Source organism: Rhinolophus sinicus, chromosome 12 (assembly GCF_057876585.1).
Source record: "Rhinolophus sinicus isolate RSI-liver-muscle chromosome 12, RSI-T2T, whole genome shotgun sequence".
In the NCBI taxonomy this organism is placed as follows: Eukaryota; Metazoa; Chordata; class Mammalia; order Chiroptera; family Rhinolophidae; genus Rhinolophus; species Rhinolophus sinicus.
Window position 1 is genome coordinate 37316028 of NC_142512.1, and position 18108 is coordinate 37334135.

Genomic DNA, 18108 nt, shown 5'->3' on the forward strand with positions numbered 1-18108 from the left:
TGAAGGGAAAAGTCACTTTCAGTGTTTTGGTCTTTTTTTTTTTTAATAGTAAGCAGGCAGAGAATCTTGTGCTTTCAGTGTGACTCGGAAACTTGACTCATAAGTTCTCTCCCTTGAACATTCCTGTAGGAGTCATGGAAATTTTAGTGAAGTTGATAAATTAATTCACTATTTTTTCTCTAGTTTACAGCTACTAATCCTGCTGAAGCCAGAGACTGGGTGGATCAAATAAATTTCTTATTAAAGGGTAAGTATCATTATTATAGAAACAATACTTGAGTAGATTTACAGTTGAAGTTAAGTGTCATAAACATAATCCATAGGCTTCAATATGTATTTTTTTCTGCCTATTCTCCCTCTACCCTCCCTACCATATCCCTTACATTATAACCACGAATAGTGCCCTGTATGAATCAAAAAGAAGGTAAAGAAGCCATCAACCTGGAAATGACCTCTGATATCATTCTAGCTCATTCACCTACCTACAGACAAGTCTATAATAGTCATAATCACTAGGAAAGGAGATTCTGAAAACCAGCTCAGTTCAATTCAGTGTGTCCTAAACCCTTATATTCTGGAAAGGAAATTCATGATATCAAACTTACAGTCATCTGGATGTGATTTAGGTCCAAAATCTTCTTGTTTTAGTCTTAGCAGGAAATATTACAGAAATCTAAATTCATCTAGGTGGCCTTCAAGAACGTTGGACATTAAAAACAAATTGCTATTTCCCACACCACAATAAAATGCTCCTTGCTTTAGGATGGGAAGAGTCCTGCCTGTAGATGTTAAATGACTGCTCTTAGAGTACCCTCTGCTGGCCAGCCTACAGGCACAGCAGTGACAGTGGCCCAGGAAACCTTGTCCGGACGTGGCCAGACAGGTAGAAGTAGCCAACATTGAGTCTGTCACTTGACATCAGATGACCTTCATGATGGTATATGCCATAGCAGGACCCTGCCTCTGCAGAAAAGCGGATACACCAACTTTGTACATGGTCCAAGACCTAGGGAGAAGCACATCAACCGAAAAACACCAAGCCTTTGCATCTCTGTTTTTTATTCTGCTATAAGATTTTATTGTGGATAAAAAGAAGGAAGCACCAGAGCTTTAATTACAAGAATTGCCTATTTTACTCAGTTTATGCCTTTGCTATCACAAAAACAAACTATTGCCTCTACCAAGAGCGTCACGTATAATAGACTGGAACTAGGCAAACATGAACATTGATGGCGAGACTACAGGGTACACTCTCATCTAGGTGCCTTGGATTTATGCGTGTAATATACCCCTAAGTGTGTAAACCTCCATAAAACTCAAAGCAGCTTTATTGAGCTGTACCCTGTGGTACTTTCAGAATCCCACATTGAAGAAATTATTCATTCCATTTTATTTTAAAACAAACAAAATAATAACATATGGTTTAAGCCACAAATGTGTCTTTGATCCCTCCTTCAGATGAGGTGGCACTAGAATTCAGATGAAAATTGTTGCAAAATCTTTATTAAAAGCCTAATCAAGCCAAACAGTTTTATTGTTTTGAAATGAACGTCGGATGTCTCTCCATCTTTTCCTTCCCTAGAGTACCCTGACTGCACTCGCCCATCCTGCAGAGGTCCCTCAGCAGGGTTTCAGAGAGCACTCTGTACTGCACATCAGAGAATGAACCTTCCCAGTTCCCCATTAAAATAAAAAACCAATCTCCCTCTCCTGCCCTGGGCTCCCCAGTGCTATAATGGCTCAACATCCTCCATGTGATGACCCACTTTAAGGTCAGCCAGACTGTACAGTTGCAAAAGGACGTGGTAACCACATCGCTAAGCCATTCCATTTGGTCTTGTATTACTGTTATATTTTTCCATAACCCGCTTTCTCTTCCTCTTCCACTTTTGCCCATTTTTCTCTTTGCAAACAAACTTGTCTGAAATTTAGCAGTGAGCTCATGGGGGAGATGAGCTCCTGACAGCTCAGGTACCCTACGGAAGCCACTGTCGTTCCCACAGCTCTCTGCACCCTGGCAAACCACAGGCCATCACTCACCCTTCCAGTTTTCTACTTGATGAGCAGTGCATGGCACACTGGCGTTTTCTCTTCTGGCCTCTTTTCTTCCCTTCACCTCGTGCGCTCATTCGCACAGCCATACTTTTCAGGGATGCTTCATCCTGATCAAGTTTTATTGCAAGGAAGGATTTATGTTGATGGTTTAAACCTGACACAGTGTTAGTCTAGCCTTTTCCGTAGATTTCCTGCCACCAAGGCCCACATTAGAAATAACAGCACTTAACCTAGTGTTTCATTTTCTTTTGACATGTTTTATTCTCCTTCTTCTTCTTCCTTCTTCCTCTTTCCTTCCCTGCCTTATTCTTTTCTTTCCTTTCTTCCCCCCCCCCATTTTGACGCATTCTCCTCTCTGCCCTGGCAGATCTGAGCTCCTTAACCATTCCATGTGAAGAGGAAGATGAGGAAGGAGAAGAGGAAGAAACATATGATGATATTGATGGTCTTGATTCCCAAAATTCTGGTTCCCAGTGTAGACCCATTATCTTGCCTGGGAGTCTGGGGTTAAAACAGCCCACAGAGGAGAAAGAAGAAGAAGATATTTATGAAGTCTTACCAGGTGAGAAACTTCACCTACTAATTATCTTCCTCTAATTTCAGAAACTCTTGACCTGGTAGAGAATATAACTCTGAAAACTCCAGAGGAAGCCAAACTGCTAAAGGAGAAAATGTAGGGAAGCTCCCATGGAGCCCCTATGAATCCCAGCATAGAAGTTCTCTATTGCTCTAGGAGCAAGATGAATTGATCAGGGAGAATCTTTCATCTGTGCCACGTGAAGTAGTTTTTTACATATGTCAACAAGGTCAAAGAGTCAAAAATACTCATATTGGTTTATAGTGAGTTTTGGGGTAGGTCATCAAAACTCTCTAGCTTCGACTTTTTTTCTGTGTAATTGTGAGAGTAATGGAAAGTCTCCTCGAAATGATGAAGGATATTAAAAATCTGAAGAACTATAGATAAAGGCTGACAAACCTTTCAGGACCCCAATGAAACCCTGATGGAGCACAACTCATTATTAGCTAGTTCAGATATCCCACGCATCAAATCATATCTCTTACAAATAACCATAACATGTTCCCTCTGCCCACCATTACAGCAGGTCTACTGTACATATTTTTTTCTCTTCCAAAGGCATGACAACTGGCATCTGAAAAAATGTGTAGTCATCACTGCTTCCGCAGAGCCACTTCTTGTGGGGATAACAGCAGCTGTTGAACAGTGCAGAGCACAGTGGGGATCAGACTGTAGAAAACTGAAGCCTGAGCCTTTTAATTGTGAGGTAGTTAGACCACAGGAATGCTGAATCTTCAAGTCCATTCAGAAAGATCGCTCCTGTGGAAATTTGCCAGGATGTTCAGTGCTCTGCTGAGAAATTCAAGTTAAGCCTAAATTTATAGCAATTTAAACTTCAATCCCAGATAAACTTAGGAACTAAGGTAAATCTCACACTCAGGCCCCTGAAGACAGGGCTGGTTGCTAAAATGCATCATGAGTAAGCAACTTGTATTTCAAGGCTTCCAAAGAAGAGGGTCCAACCCTGTCAATGCTGCATCCGTTTCTTCCCTGGGGGAGACACCACGTCATTGCTTCCTGAGTCAAAGAGTAGGGCTGCGGCCACACTGCTCCTCCTTCCTGGGATCTCACCCACCCACCCACCACCCACCAGGCAGAGCCAGCTTCTCCTCCTAGTACTTTCAGCCTCTGCCAGTCCCAACTTCCCCTAGCGTTTTTTTGTTGTGTTTTATTATGCAAATGATATCTTGGTTGAGGTCGAGCCATTTCTTGTGTCTGAAGTTAAAAAAAAAAAAAAATGATAATTTCCTCAGCAAGTCATCGTCGTTAATGAAGTTTTACAAAAACAGATACAACCAAAGGAAAATAAAATTTCACAGGTGATAAATTTTTCCAATTTCCCTGGCAGAATTCGATAGGATTGTTAAATTAAGAGTGAAGGTGTCTGTTAGAAAGCAACGAGCAGTGATGGGTAATTTTATAGAGTGGAAAATTGAATCAAATTGCTACATTAAAACACAGCTCCTCTGAGAATCTTCCCTTTCACAGTCTGCTCCATTGCAACAGCAGGGTGCAGAAATGGATCTAATCCACAACGCTCCCTAAAAGGAGCTGTACTCCTCAACTTGGCCAGAATCGTCCTAGTGAGCTCACATGTCACTCACTCTTGCCCAGGCTTGGGGAAATATCTGGGTGACACTCCACTCTGGATTACAGCTGTGGAAGAGTGCTCTAGGAAAACCTCCCTGAACCACTCAGCCTTCTGGGGAGCGAAGGAGGCCTTTTCGTGCATCATGCTTAGTTCTCAGAGGAGCCAGGGAGGAAGGGGCTGATGCTCAGAGAGGCAAAGCAAAAGAGAGACAAGGGACAGAGGACTCAGAAAATAAGATGAGTTTGGGACCCTCTCTTTGCCCCAGGTGGGGGAGTGAATGTATGATTCACTTCTTAACCACCATCCTTCCCCCACCTCTTCAACTCCTACCCTTGGCCATTGTGGCACTGAAGGCCCAGGGTACCCAGGCCTTCCTCCAAAAATCATGCCAGTTCGGATGTTGGAGTGGACTCCAAGAATGTGGGTGCTGGTCTGCTTTCTTGAGGAAAGCCACTTCCCCTCCACGCACCGAAGCCGTCCCTCAGAAGTGAGGAGCCCACACTATAGGAGAGGCAGGGATGATGGAAACGGCAGCTAACTTGCATACAAGTTTCCAAAAGACAGTGCCGTCCCCAGCCAACAGGTCGTTTCCCAAAAGCCTCTATCCATCACAGGTTTTAGAGACAGCATTGGACATGGGGTATACTATTGGCATTTAATTATGAAGGGAAGATTTCAGCTGTAAGTCTCCATGACCCAGCTTCCCGTCCACTCCACTCAGCTTGTTGCTTCTGAAATTGCTGCCAGTTTTGCATGTGCCACACTCCCAATCCTGGAGCAACTGAGAGGGAATGTGAGGGACCTAACATTGTCTCCCCTCTGCTGCCATCGCTCGAGACACCTACCGGGCAGCGACACGTGAGAGACAGCATGGTACTGCAGGTAAAAGTGCTGGCTCTTAGGATAGACCTGCTGTGCCACCTGCTATTTGTGAGGCCTTAAGCAAGTTATTTGCCCTCTCTGTGTCTGGCTTTCCCACCTGTAAAATGGGGACAACCATAGTAGCTATCACAGAGGGATGCTGGGGGAAGTCTAGAACTGATGTGTGTAAAGCACGTGGAGCAGAGCCCTGTCAGACAGTGATCACTCAGGAAACCCTGGCTGTTATTAATTTGATGGTGTTTAAATGGGAAGTGTTACTTCCTTGAAGAATTGGGGGACAGCTAGTTCCCCACCTCCACCAACCAGACCTGACACAATCCAGTTGGACATTTTCTGCTATTTGTATGAAGCAGGTGAAATTGAGAATCCTGAGCAGATGGAATGTGGAGCACACCTTCTGCTCAGGCCCATTTGTACTGTAAGGACAGCTGCTGGCTGGAGGGACAGCCGACAATAATGTTGGATTGTGCTAACATTGCAGACCCATCAATAGTCAAACGACTTGGGCCGCTCACATTTGCTTCATTTTAACAGGTAAATGTGCTTTGTGGAAAACATTTAGCATTGATGGTTCTGTCTCCTTCCCCTTTGGGTTGAGGCCTACACAAGCCTCATTGTCTCCACATTGAAGGCCATGTGAGACCTCCCTTCCAGAATCTAACTTCCGTGGGCTTCCTAGTACAGAGAAAAGTGCCTGTAACACATACCAAGTCAATACAAAAAAATTTTTTCCGAATCAAAATAACATATGGGTCATCCAATTCAATGCACTACACATCACATTAATCATGGGATAATTAGCATTTGCTACGTGGTCGGCATTCTCCTTCCCATGAGGGAAAACCAGAGCACTCGAGGTTTTCAGCCAAGACCACAAAAATGTTCATCCTGGATCATATGGTTTCAAGGTTGTTATCCGGTGGGATTTCTGAACATCCGTGTTGAGCATATGGGGGCTCTTGATTTTTAAGATCTCATTTGCAGTAGATTAAACTGCAGGGAACTACCACAAAGAAATGCTAAAGCAATATGTGGAAAATGAGAGGCTTTTCTGAGCCCTCTTTCACCCCTCCCCAAAATTATATTACAGGCTAGCGCAGGCCCAGTTTCATGATTCAAGATTCCATAAAAGGGCAATTTTTATCGGGTTTCTCTTTGTCTGAGGCCCCAAGGCTGGAATCCAGCAAGGCGCCTGAGACCCTCCCTGAGCTGTAACTGGGGCCTTGCAGCAGCTGCAGTGGCAACAGAATCCGGCTGTGTTCTCTGGAGAGATTTCAGGAGCGCAAACGGAAAGAGACAAAGAGCATTCCCTGGGAATTTCTGTACACATTCCAATGCTGCCCACACTGCCTTGGAGGGTTATTATAGACCCAGAAACCAGATTGCTTTAGAATAAAGCATGTAACTGGGTTTGGTTTGGTTTAGTTTGGTTTTAATTTGACTCAAATGGAAACAAAGCATTCTGTGGAATTATTTTTCCCCCTGTACAGTTGTCCAGACCCACAGGAAGGAAAACAGCAATCGTAGGAGGTCTAAGGAAAGAGAAAAGCAGACACCAAAACTACAAAGTTTATGAAGAAAATAAATTCCGTTTTCATAGGAAAGCGACGCTGCATGGGGGGAGCTTCAAAGAAGAGTCAGTGCCGTCGTCAGGCTCAGCGTTCCCCTCTCACACCCAAGCACAGGAGGTCCTAGCTCCACGACGCTGTTGGGCCAGCACCAAAACCAGAATCATGCTGTGTCTTTAGCTACAATATCCCCCGGTCTCAGCTGATGAAACCCTCGGTGACTCGACTGGAATTGAGCTCTGTCTTAGCCCTTTAGCAACCACGGCAATTTGTATTCAGGCCTTTCTCCCCAGTTAGTAGGTGCTCAATTATTATTCGTGAAATTAAGGTCAGTGTATTCCAGGTATTGCAGTTAGCACAAATTGAATTTAATATCTTGTACATCAAGACCATATCACAGGGAGAGGATGCAAATATTTTAAGGTAACTGTTGAGATTACCAAATACACACCAGAGAATTAAACGAGTTATTAGCATCTTGCTCGTATTTTCCATGTTGTCTGAAGAGGTGCTATAACATCCACAGACTGATCACATAGATGTGTGTGCTGTGGAGTGGTTTCTATTTCCACTTTTCTGCACATTCCCTTTGCACTTTCAGTCTGTATTTCTGTTGCATCTGTCACCACAGTACCTTGGCATCTGGTTGCACATTGGTACAGTTGGCATTTTTTAAGCTTCTGTCATTTTGCTTTGTTTGGGGGAAGTGATCTCCCTCTTTCTGACCTCGTCATTTTTTGAATGTTATTCCCTCTGCACCGGTTTAGCCAATGTCAGAGCAGCACTTCAGAAAGGAGCCGGGGTGTCATGGGAAGCTGGCTCCTCTCTGCGCCTCCCACGTAGAGTCAGTGTCCTGTTCTTCTCAGCCTCTCATTAGCGTCCCTGACATTGTGCCAAGAGTGTTGATTGAAATCAACTCTCTGGATACTGGTGCTCATTTGTGATGCCCTGTGGTTCTCTGACACGTTCGCACAGTTAACAGAATCTTCCTCAACTGTTTTCCCAACTGAGATGAGATATTTGGGAATCAAGTAGAGCATTTAATGTAATAAGTGGACAGTAATCTTTGGAGGTTAATTTGTTTAAAACCTATGTAAGGTCGGGGTCCCATATGCCCTGTTAGGAGCAAGGACCATTATAATCTATTACTGTTTAAAGTTGAGCTAGCACATAAATTTTAATTCTCTCTTAAATGAAGATGTATTTCAGTAGATGTGATGCTAAGATGTCTAAAAATAATATTCTCCTAAAGAAGTATAATAAGCTCTGTAGCCTAAAAATAATATTTTTCAAAATAATCTCTTTAAAATTAAAGCCTCACCTTATAGAAATATAAAAATGAGGAATTTGGCTGTTTAACTGACCCTCTTCTGTGAACAAAGGGACTTTTTCTTTTCTGTTGCCTTATAATCAGTTTTCTTGGCTTTGGAGTAATCAACTCCATTTATCACAGGACCAATGGGTGTGGTGAAGAAAGAAAAGTGTTAGCTATTGTCCTTCAGGGTATTAACTAGGGCCTGAACATAGATTCTACCTCAAAGCACAGGGAATATTTTATCTTTCTTTCCGTCTTCATTCATTCATTGATTCGTTCATTCATCCATTGTTTTTTCACCAAATACCATCCCAAGAACCCTGAGAGCAATCACATAGACCTCAGTTCAAATCCTGGCTGCTATAGCCTTGACCATGGTTCTGTGTTTCTCTGGGTCTCAGTTTCCTCAACTCATAGCAGAGGCTAATAATTACCTTCTCGCAGACTTGTAGGGCGGATCTAAGATGAACTGTATGCCTCTCTGTTTATATTGGGCCCTCCAAAGTTGGGAAAGTGCTAAGAGGTGTGCCCTTCACCACCAGCTGTGGAGGGCTCTTTCCTTCACTATGTGAGGAGACCCTCATACAAAGGCCGCAGAGGCACAGAATCCAGCCTCTCACATCAATAGCTAGGCTCCTTGACTTGAGCCCACTTTCAGTCACCAGGAAGTACAGTGTTGGATGGGACGGATGTGGGGATGGGAGCTTCGCCATTCACCTCCATCACTGCAAAGCTCAGCAGTGGTTGTGAATGACATATAAGCTCTATGGCCAGCATTCTGCTTTCTTTCTAGGTGACTCCACTGGCACAATGGAAATCAGAATAGCTGGTTGGAATTGAACCACATAGAACATATTTTTATTTTTTCCATTTTTGTTTCATGACTAGATTAAGTGCTGTTGCCTGAAAGGATAAAGGAATCAAGTTTTAGTTTTCATTTTTATCATTGCAAATACATTTATATTTTCCTATTTTACAAATGCAAAGAGCAAGCAAGCCACTTTCAATAATTTATTTTAAAATCAATGCTAATGAGGTTATGTCTCGTCAGTGGCCGAGTTTTACAATAAAGTCTGATTTATTTAGAAAAGATCTTCGGTGTAGCTTCCCATCTAATGGTGGTGGGAAGGAGGTGGAGTAGCAGGCACGGTGACCCTCCAACTTCGGATCCAATTTGTAATTCACAGCGGAGATCTGACCCAATTTACATTGATTAGAATTGGGAGGAAGAGACATCTGTGCACAGACAGCAGAGGTGGAATAAATGCTCTCTGCAAAAGTGCCTAAGCACAGCAGATTATTGGGCTTTGTGCCTGAGTTGTTTGATATCAGCAAAAGAGCTGCTCTCTGTCCAAATATTGGGTATCTTTAAAATGAAAGACGTACCAACTCTTCTTTTAAGAGTTATTTTCGGGGCAGCCAATTAGTTCAGTTGGTTAGAGCGCAGTGCTCTTAACAACAAGGTTGCTGGTTCGATCCCCACATGGGCCACTGTGAGCTGTGCCCTCCACAACTAGACTGAAACAACTACTTGACTTGGAGCTGATGGGTCCTGGAAAAACACACTTTAAAAAAAAAAAGTTATTTTCAATCCTGTGAAATTAGTCCCATGTCAAAAAGGAAAAGCATCATAGCAGAGGAAGGAAGGAAGTAGGCAAGTAATAAGACAATATACAAAGAATGATGTTTAACATGATTTATTTCATCATGATCTATTTCTAATATTTGATTTCACTCCTCCAGTATCTCACATCCTTATTCTTCATGGTAGGGTCGGGGGAGCACTATAGGTGGTACGTAGGAAATTCTCTGTTGCTTGGCCATACGTGGAGATAAGGGTTGAGTCAAAGTATCTTGTAGGGTAAATATATATATATAGATATAGTTTTACCTTGGTAACAGGTGAATTATTCTTATTGTCCCAGAGTATCAATCCCTTAGTTTTTGTTTTTGTAGTGGAACTGTATCATTTTATATATAGAATCAATTATTTTTTTAATGTTCTATAGTGTTCAAATGTATTTTTATGCTGTTTCTTCTTAAGTATGAGCTTAGAGTTTACTTCCCCCAGTCTGACATTTTAGAATTCAAATTGCCCTATAAACCTTATATTTTTTTAAAAAGTCGGGGGACTGTCTCCAAGCCATCTCCTCAAAAGTTCCATTCAGTGGCATAACTATGGGGAAGCCAAACAAGTAAGTGCCCTAAGACCCAGAAAGAGAAAGGAAAGGAAATGTGGCCAGAGGAAACTGAGTATTCAGCTCTCAAAATGTTGTTGACTATGCCCCATTCACTATGTGTGTGTGTGTGTGTGTGTGTGTGTGTGTGTGTGTGTAGAGGGTAGTGGTGATGAAAAAGAATAGCAAGTATATGTTTGCCCAACTTCCATGTTAGTAAGTAGTATAAAGTCTGAGATGAAGCAGATTAAGGAAGATAAGAAACATAGGCCCATCAGGTTGTGACTTGGACCATGGAAAGATGTGTACCTGCAGCAATTAATTAAAAGACCATTCCAACTGCCCTCAGGAGCTTACATTCTAATGAACAAGGTGCTGAATGACACCAGTAAAAAGATAACTACAAGCCCCAAGTATTAGGAACTTAAAAGTATGTACATGACCAGCTTCTGCTACAGCTGAACAAGGCTTGATACATTAAGGACTAATTAATCATGGAGGGTTTAAACACATGCTCAGCTACACACACACACACACACACACACACACACACACTCACACAAACTCTGGACACTTACATGGAGATAAAACACTTTGAAGAGAATTCTAGAAGGGGAGAAGAAATAGGGTTTGAGGAAAAGGATTAGGATTTTGTGTTAGGCGCCTAAATAATCCAGTGGATTGGAAGCTCCACGAGGGCAGGGACCCTGCCAGTCTTGTCCATTGTTGCATCTCCATTTCCTACTGCAGCACCTTGCATATAGTAAGCACTTTAAAATGTGTGTGAATGAATGAACAGGGAGGGAAGGAGGAGAGGACCAGTTGGAAGTTGAGAGATGATTTTTGAAAAAAGAACATGGTAATTATTGCCTTAAAGAAGACAGTGTGACGAATTCAGGAAGCAGTACAAAGAAGAGACTATTGACCACTAATTACTAATGCTGATCACGTTTATCCCCTCAGATGACGAGGATGCTCTAGAAGAGGATGAGAGCGGCGCTCGACAAAAAGGAGGTATGAGAGCTTCATACAGGTACAGGCACTGGGTAGGACATTGGGGCTTGCGCCTGGGGAAAGCAACTTCCTTACATTACAGGACTCACTAATTAAAAGGGATACTGGTATGTCGACCTCAAAAGCCCCAAATTAGATGACTGGATAGGGAACTATCGTAACTTTAAAAGCAGCTGCCTATTCACTTTAATTAATGTTCCCAGAACAGCTAAGATTTATCCTAGAGAGGGTGGAAAGCCAAACCAGACATTTATTTTTTTCCTATCAGTATTTCTGAAAATCAGTACAGGGGAAATAGAATTGCTTCATCGCTAAGAGATCAGAGGATTGAGAATGGAAAGAATGGAAATGTCTCCTCTCTGAGAGGCCCGGAGATTGCAAGTTCAGAGGGAAATGGAAATGTGTCAGATCTGAAAAGTGAATGTGGGGTGAAGGATAGAATTGCTTGGTGATGCTGACTTCTGATGGCCCGGTTTGATTCCAGGCACATTTGGAAATGAATATGTAACAGGTTTGTTGAATGCAAAATTACATCTTATTCATCCCAGACTGTTAACCATGCTTCAGGCTGTTAGTGAGCCCATCCTTTCCAAGGTCAGGTGCCCCTCTAAGCCTCCTTAAGTGGACCAAGGGCCTATTCTGTTGTCATCAGTCAGTAAAGGAATTCGTATTGGAAGGGCCACCTCAAAGATATCCATTCCATCAGCAGAGCCTGAATTGTGGCTGGTTTAGATAACGGCTGATTTTTTCTTAGAAAGAGTCTCTGAAAGCCTGGGAGTTCTTTCCTTCTTCCCCTCCCTGCTCCCTCTTCTCTCTTCCTACCTTTTCCCATTCTCCTCTCTCTTCCTTTCCTTGTGCCTTTTCTTCTGTTCTTTAGCCACTCAGCAAAGCCCTTTTCCTGGATTCGTTCTCTACGGGAAGCGAATATGTAACAGGACCCAACTTCATACATGCCCAACTTCTCCGAGGGGAAAGAAAAGACAGTGAAGAGTCATATGCCAAAGCAGGAAAGAAAGAAAGAACGGAGAAGAGAATGAAGCAGGAGTGTTAGTGCAGCTTCAAGGAAGGTCCTCATGTCATTAAGTCCACTCTGAAACCTATTTTCTATTGTTTTCTACTTGCTGTATGGACTTCCAACAGAAAATCTGTTTCCTGACCAACCCATGTCCCACATGTGTCTTTTCTCAACTAACTTCCATGACCAGTACAGGAAAGAAACACTTCATGTGGACAGCTTGGGTGGAACAACTGGAAGCTTCCTGTGACCAACTTTATATTAAACTCCTTCAAGCAGCAGAAATCTTCTGGCAAAAGCCTAAAATTCAGTTTCAGACTCCTCCCTCATCTCATTTCCTCCTTCCACCTCTCTTTCTAAGATTATATCTGGGGAGTGAGTGGAGATTTATTTCTTAACTGTTCCAGCAGCTATAATTCAAATAGGTTTAAAACAAAACAAAAAAAAAAGACTTTTGTTCCTCCTGCTTCCTGCCTCCAAAATAGGTGCTGTTCAAGTGTAGTGAGCTCTAAATATGTTTCTATGGTTTATACTTCCCACCAGTTATAATGATTAGTGACTTAGTGATTAAAAAACAGAGGAGGACTTTTGCTCTCTCTGCAGAGTCAGAGGCAGGAATTTTTATTATTTGTGCTTACTTATATATTCATTAAATTGATACAGTGCCTTTTCTCCAAAATGGCAACAGATAGGTAACATCCAAATGTCATCACTTAGCATTATAACAATAAAATATAGAGGTCGGAGGGAAGGGTCGGCAGGCCCAGTGAAGGGATGTAAAAGCCAGGGAACTCTAGAACAATGTGAATTCTTATGTAACAGGCAAGCTACACACGCTTGGCTCACTTAGTTTTTCTCAGGTGTCACATGCCTTTTGAAGGGGAAAAAGTCTTTCTTTCCTAAAAGATGCTATGGCTAGCAGGGTTACCTTTAAAATCCATGCACCTTTCTCCACCATTCCCGGGATCCTGTTCCCAGAGTGCTTTCCCCTGATGGAACTGCTAACATCTTTAAAGCACAACTAGATTGTATCAGAAGAGGGGGGGAAAAAAAAAAGGAATTCAGTTTTTCCTTATTGGGTGTTAATGACCCTGTAAGATGTAATTTCTTTTATTTTATTCTGTTACCTAGAAAATCTATCACAGCCTTGTAGTATTGATTGTTCAATCTATAAAGAGCTTGGTTTACAGCATGACTGTTAGTAACAGGGTTATTTTAATGAGTGACTCTTCAACACCTCAGATTTTCACTAAATGCCAACCCATCAGCCTAACAGTCTAACACTAAGTGTCTTCCGGTGATGAGAGCTTGCTTATCTCCCTTCCCTATTATGAGAAGACAATGTCCAAGTCACCAAAAATAAAACTCATTCTGTGTTGTTTATATGAAAACTACTGACCATTCGCTTGCGTATGCCATGTCAGCATGGCATGCTGGAGGCACGTATGCCAAAAAGCAGAGCTGGAGGCACAAATCATCCTTAGATACATCAAATCTCTGACCAAGGAAGATCTTGAAACAGTTTATTTTTGCTCTGAAATTGTGTGCAAATTCAGTCAAAGAGGAGCCTAGGTTCAGTAGTTTCTGCAGAGCAGAAAAATGGTGATTGACCAGCCTCCCATCTCTCAGGCAGTCTTTCCACTTTAGTGCCCACCGATGGAGTGAACTATTTACACACACACACAAAAAAAAAAAGAGAGAGCGAGCCACACTGGTATTTGCAACTCTTACTTTTTGAAACTTATTTCCCAAGACCAAGCATGAGTTGATCATCAGCCAGCGACAGTTTTGGCCCAGTAAACGGAGCAAAGAAGATGAAAATCTGGATCTGTGAGTGTTCCCACTTCAAGATCATAGTTATAACATTAAGGACCATAATGACTTCAAAACTCAACATTGAAGAGCTGTGAAAACAAGCAAATTGTGTTGTTCAGTTGCTCTTCCTGTTCTGGTGTCATAGTCAATGAGCTTGGCCAATTTTTTCATGGGTTTCCTCTGAATTAGTTCATAAGTTATCAGACTGTATCTGTTTTAATGGATTAAACGTGATGCCATTTCTGGCCTGGCCTAGAGAACCTCTCAAGTCCCTTTCAATGGGCCAACGGCTTTGGCCTTCTTTGTCCAAGTGTCACCAACATAGGCTCTAGCAAGGACTGGTTTTATCTGTCTTCTTGCTCTGTCTCTCTTTTCCATAATTTGTTAAGTAGTTGTACTCAATGGCAGGCTTTGTTGGCACTGTCCTTTTGCTCATTAAGAAAATGTGAACAACATGCTGACCTGCCTTTAGCCATTTTTTCCTTGGTCACAGCTTAAAATCTGGAACTACCCAATCCCGCAAAAAGCCCAAGGTGACATGTAAACCCTAACCTAGTCAGGTTCTGTTGTCCCTAAGGAAGGGAAGAGGCAGAAAGATGTCCTGGTCCTTTCACCGTAGAACTCTCCACATCGTAGAGGCTCATTTTCAAATACTCTGTCAACAGTAGCACCAACTTAGCCTCAGTTACATGAGAAATTATTATCACTGGTTATAAAGAAGTTGGTTTGGAATGACAAATGCTTTGCAATAAATACCTAGAAAAGAGAAAAACAATATCTTTTTAACTTGGTCTGTGGCTGTTCTCTCTATGACATTCTGTTTGTTTGGAGCTTAGCTTCTCTTACGTGAGATAAAGAAACTAAGATGTGGCGCGTTTTGGTTTTTTTGTTTTTTTCTGTGGAAAAAGTCCTTCTCAGCTCTGCTAGCAATTTAAATGCCGTGATCATACCCATTAGCTTCTCTATCATTGTAATTGTTGTTAATTGTTATAACTGTTTTAGTTATTAGTGGTGTCATTATTGCTCTAGGTCCTCTGTCTGTTTTATGCTGAATATATTAGTGCTCTGCTTTTGAATTACCAGGCTTTATTTAGTGCAAGTTATGTTTTTTGGAGAGACATTGAGAAATGCTGGCATTAAGCTTTATTCTTTTGTTTTTCATTCCAAATGGACAGACTGGAAAAAAAAAATAATTAGATGGAATAATGTCCTCAAAATGAGAATGAGGATGTTTTGAATTAATTAAATGGTCAGAATGCTGTGCCATTTCTGATCTCAGACTGCTGCCAGAGTAGTGTAAAACTGAAGGGACCCCACGCCAGCCCACAGAGGCAATCCTCTCTTGAGCTCCCAGTTCCCCACTGATTTAAAGACATCAAAATCCCCTCAAGCATCACTTGTTATAAGATGAGTTGGGCAATTTAGGGAGAAGCTGGACTGGCCCTGCAGACTTTCCAGCCCTCAAGCTCTTCCTGGGGCCAAGTTCAGAAATAAAGCCCTCCTCAGCCTTACCTCTTCCCCTCTTTAAGGTTTTTAAATAACACCCCTTCTCAGTCAGGTTTTTATTATATAACTAAAGCTTCAGGAAGCCTTCCCTCAACTCAGGCTAGGTTAGATTCCCTGTCATACACAGTATCTTCAACTCTTTTGCAGACATATTGCAATCATAAATAAAGAAATATTTCTGTGACTGTTTCGCAGTGCCTCCCCCACTGGATAGTAGCCCTAAGGGCAGGGACCATGTGTGGCCAAGGCTGAATTCCCAACATCCAGCATAGTCCCTGTGACTGAATAGGTGCTGTGTACGTACTGGGTGAGTGCTGAGGAATGAATGCAGCGAAGTTGTTTATACACTTACACATGAAAGCAAACCACACGTATCTTAAACAGGCAGTCTGCAATGCAGAGTACAATCTTGTCCAGCGAAGGCGTTCCTCCTTTCTGATTTCCTTAATACCAAAATATCTCTGTCCTCTGTCTAGATAGCAAGTCCAACCTTTTCCCCATTTTCAGGCCCTCATTCTGCTTATTTTTCAGAGCTTTTTTTGTTATGGTTCTGACGATTCCAGCTCTTGGGCTAGCCTGACCTATCTCCTGGATTCCTAAACTCGTATCTTCTTTTGGCCTTCAGGTTATGAAGAACTGAATGCACTTTCTATCTTTATCTTTTCTTGGAAGGGTTTTGTTTTCCTCCTAGCTTCTTGTTTCTCTGTGATCTATTTTGCTTTCAGAATAGATCTTTTTCCAGGTGTTCTCCCCAGGTGCCTTACATACCCAATATCAAATCACTTTTTATATATATACTCAAAAGGTATATATGTAGCCATAATCATAGCACCATAATCTTAGGCACAATCGTATATCCTATACCCTGCAGTGACCATCTGCTAGGCCAAAAGAAGCCAAGATAACTTTGTCAGTCTTCCCATTTGGATATATCAAGTTATGTTTTAAAAATCTATTTTTATAAAATGATTTTCTTTACCATATATCAATCCATGAAGAGTACTGATGTCAATATACCTATCATCCCTAAATTTAGTCAAATTCTTGGGGTGGTTCATCAACTCCATTACAACTGAAAATACATTAATATATCCTTTGGTAAAACTACTTTCACTTTTCAGGGATTGATAGTTCTCTATTATTTTATGCACTGATATCCCAAAAATACATGCCTTGTCTTTTCAATAGTTAGCATTTTTATCCCAATGTGTTTTTCTTCCAAAAATATTCTTAACTCTGTGGCAGAATGTTTCCAGTGTAATTGTCTCATTTGCTGCCCTCTGTTGTCTACTGCGTATACAAACCACTTTTTTTATGTGTAAAGAAAACATACCTGAGTTTCTATGTGGTTTTAATATTTTTACTTCTGTTTACAATATCTAAGTCTTAAATAAATAGCTCTGCCCCTTCTCTATTTTTGTGCACTTTAAGATTCCTACTAAAGTTCTTTTCCAGAAACGTATAGGGATTTTGTTCCCCTGTGCCTTTATTATTTGAATTGCTCAGAAGTTAGGAACAAGTAAAAAAAGGAAATGTAGCCAGGGCCTCTGCCCCGCCACTGTCCACTACCTATTCCCATCTATTCCCATGCTCAGCGACTAGCACCATCACTCCTCACAGGAGGATCAAGACAAATGAAAGGAAACGTGGAAACTGGTAAAATAGGGTCCCTGAAAATCACCTGAATTTGAATTAGAACCCAGGCCTCCTGACTGCCATCAGCAGGAATTTCATCTTTGGTAGGTGCTCTGTTTACAGTCTCATACACAGCGACCTAGGGGACGGGGCACTGTCACATTATCCCTGGTCTAGTGGGCATTAGCTCTCCTGCCATTCAAATCCCCAGATCCTCTCCCACTTTGTACTCTAGTGTTTAACCTTTCCGGGTAGAAGATCAATACAAATTCTTCATTGTTAAGAATCGATGACTGTCCTGTGGCATCACTGCCATCTAGTCTTGCTGAGAAGCCCAGTAAATCTCTCCAGCTGCTTCTAAAGCTTGGTTTGTCGTCTTGAGTTGCTTTCATTTTTAATGCAGATCACTTTGGTTTCTGTTCCCCTGGGGTCTTGCAGATATATCTTGGCAGACATGTTCAGAGTCTACAAATGAGATGCTGGAAAAGGGCCAGCCCACCAAGAATTTAGTTGTAATGGATGAGACACCCTCTTGGTTCCACTTAAAGATCGGGCTATTCGTTTCCGTATTTATTGGTGATTACCTCATATAGTACCTGGGTGGCAAGTGCCTGGGATAAAGTTTCTGTGTAACAGAGGAGGCCAATACGTAGGTGAGACTGTGACTTAGCCTCTCTTGTAAATAGGAAATCGGAGACTTATCCCTTTCCTTCAAAGGCATAATGACGAGAAGCACTGGATGGTTTAGATGTCCTAGATCAAGAAAGTCTAGCAGGAAATCTCTCTGTGCTGCTTACTTGCAAACCAAGTGAAAAATTACTTGCCTGATTTTCTTTTATTACTAAACGAATATATTTATCATATTATTGAATAGCATCTGACTAAGGGTGATCTGTAAATATTTAATGTTAGTTAATGATCTCCTTCTCCCATAGTCCTTTGCTCATGCTGAGTGTTT

At 41.8% G+C, this 18108-nt stretch overlaps 1 protein-coding gene across 1 annotated transcript in view; it reads left to right on the plus strand.

Moving 5' to 3' along the window:
• The window catches only part of SKAP1 (src kinase associated phosphoprotein 1), a 269771-nt gene that overhangs the window by 230129 nt on the left and 21534 nt on the right, over nucleotides 1-18108 (plus strand). The window contains exons 8-10 of the mRNA XM_019740642.3: nucleotides 184-247; nucleotides 2423-2617; nucleotides 11129-11179. Coding sequence (XP_019596201.3) covers nucleotides 184-247; nucleotides 2423-2617; nucleotides 11129-11179 — 310 coding nt within the window. The remainder of the gene's footprint in view (nucleotides 1-183; nucleotides 248-2422; nucleotides 2618-11128; nucleotides 11180-18108) is intronic.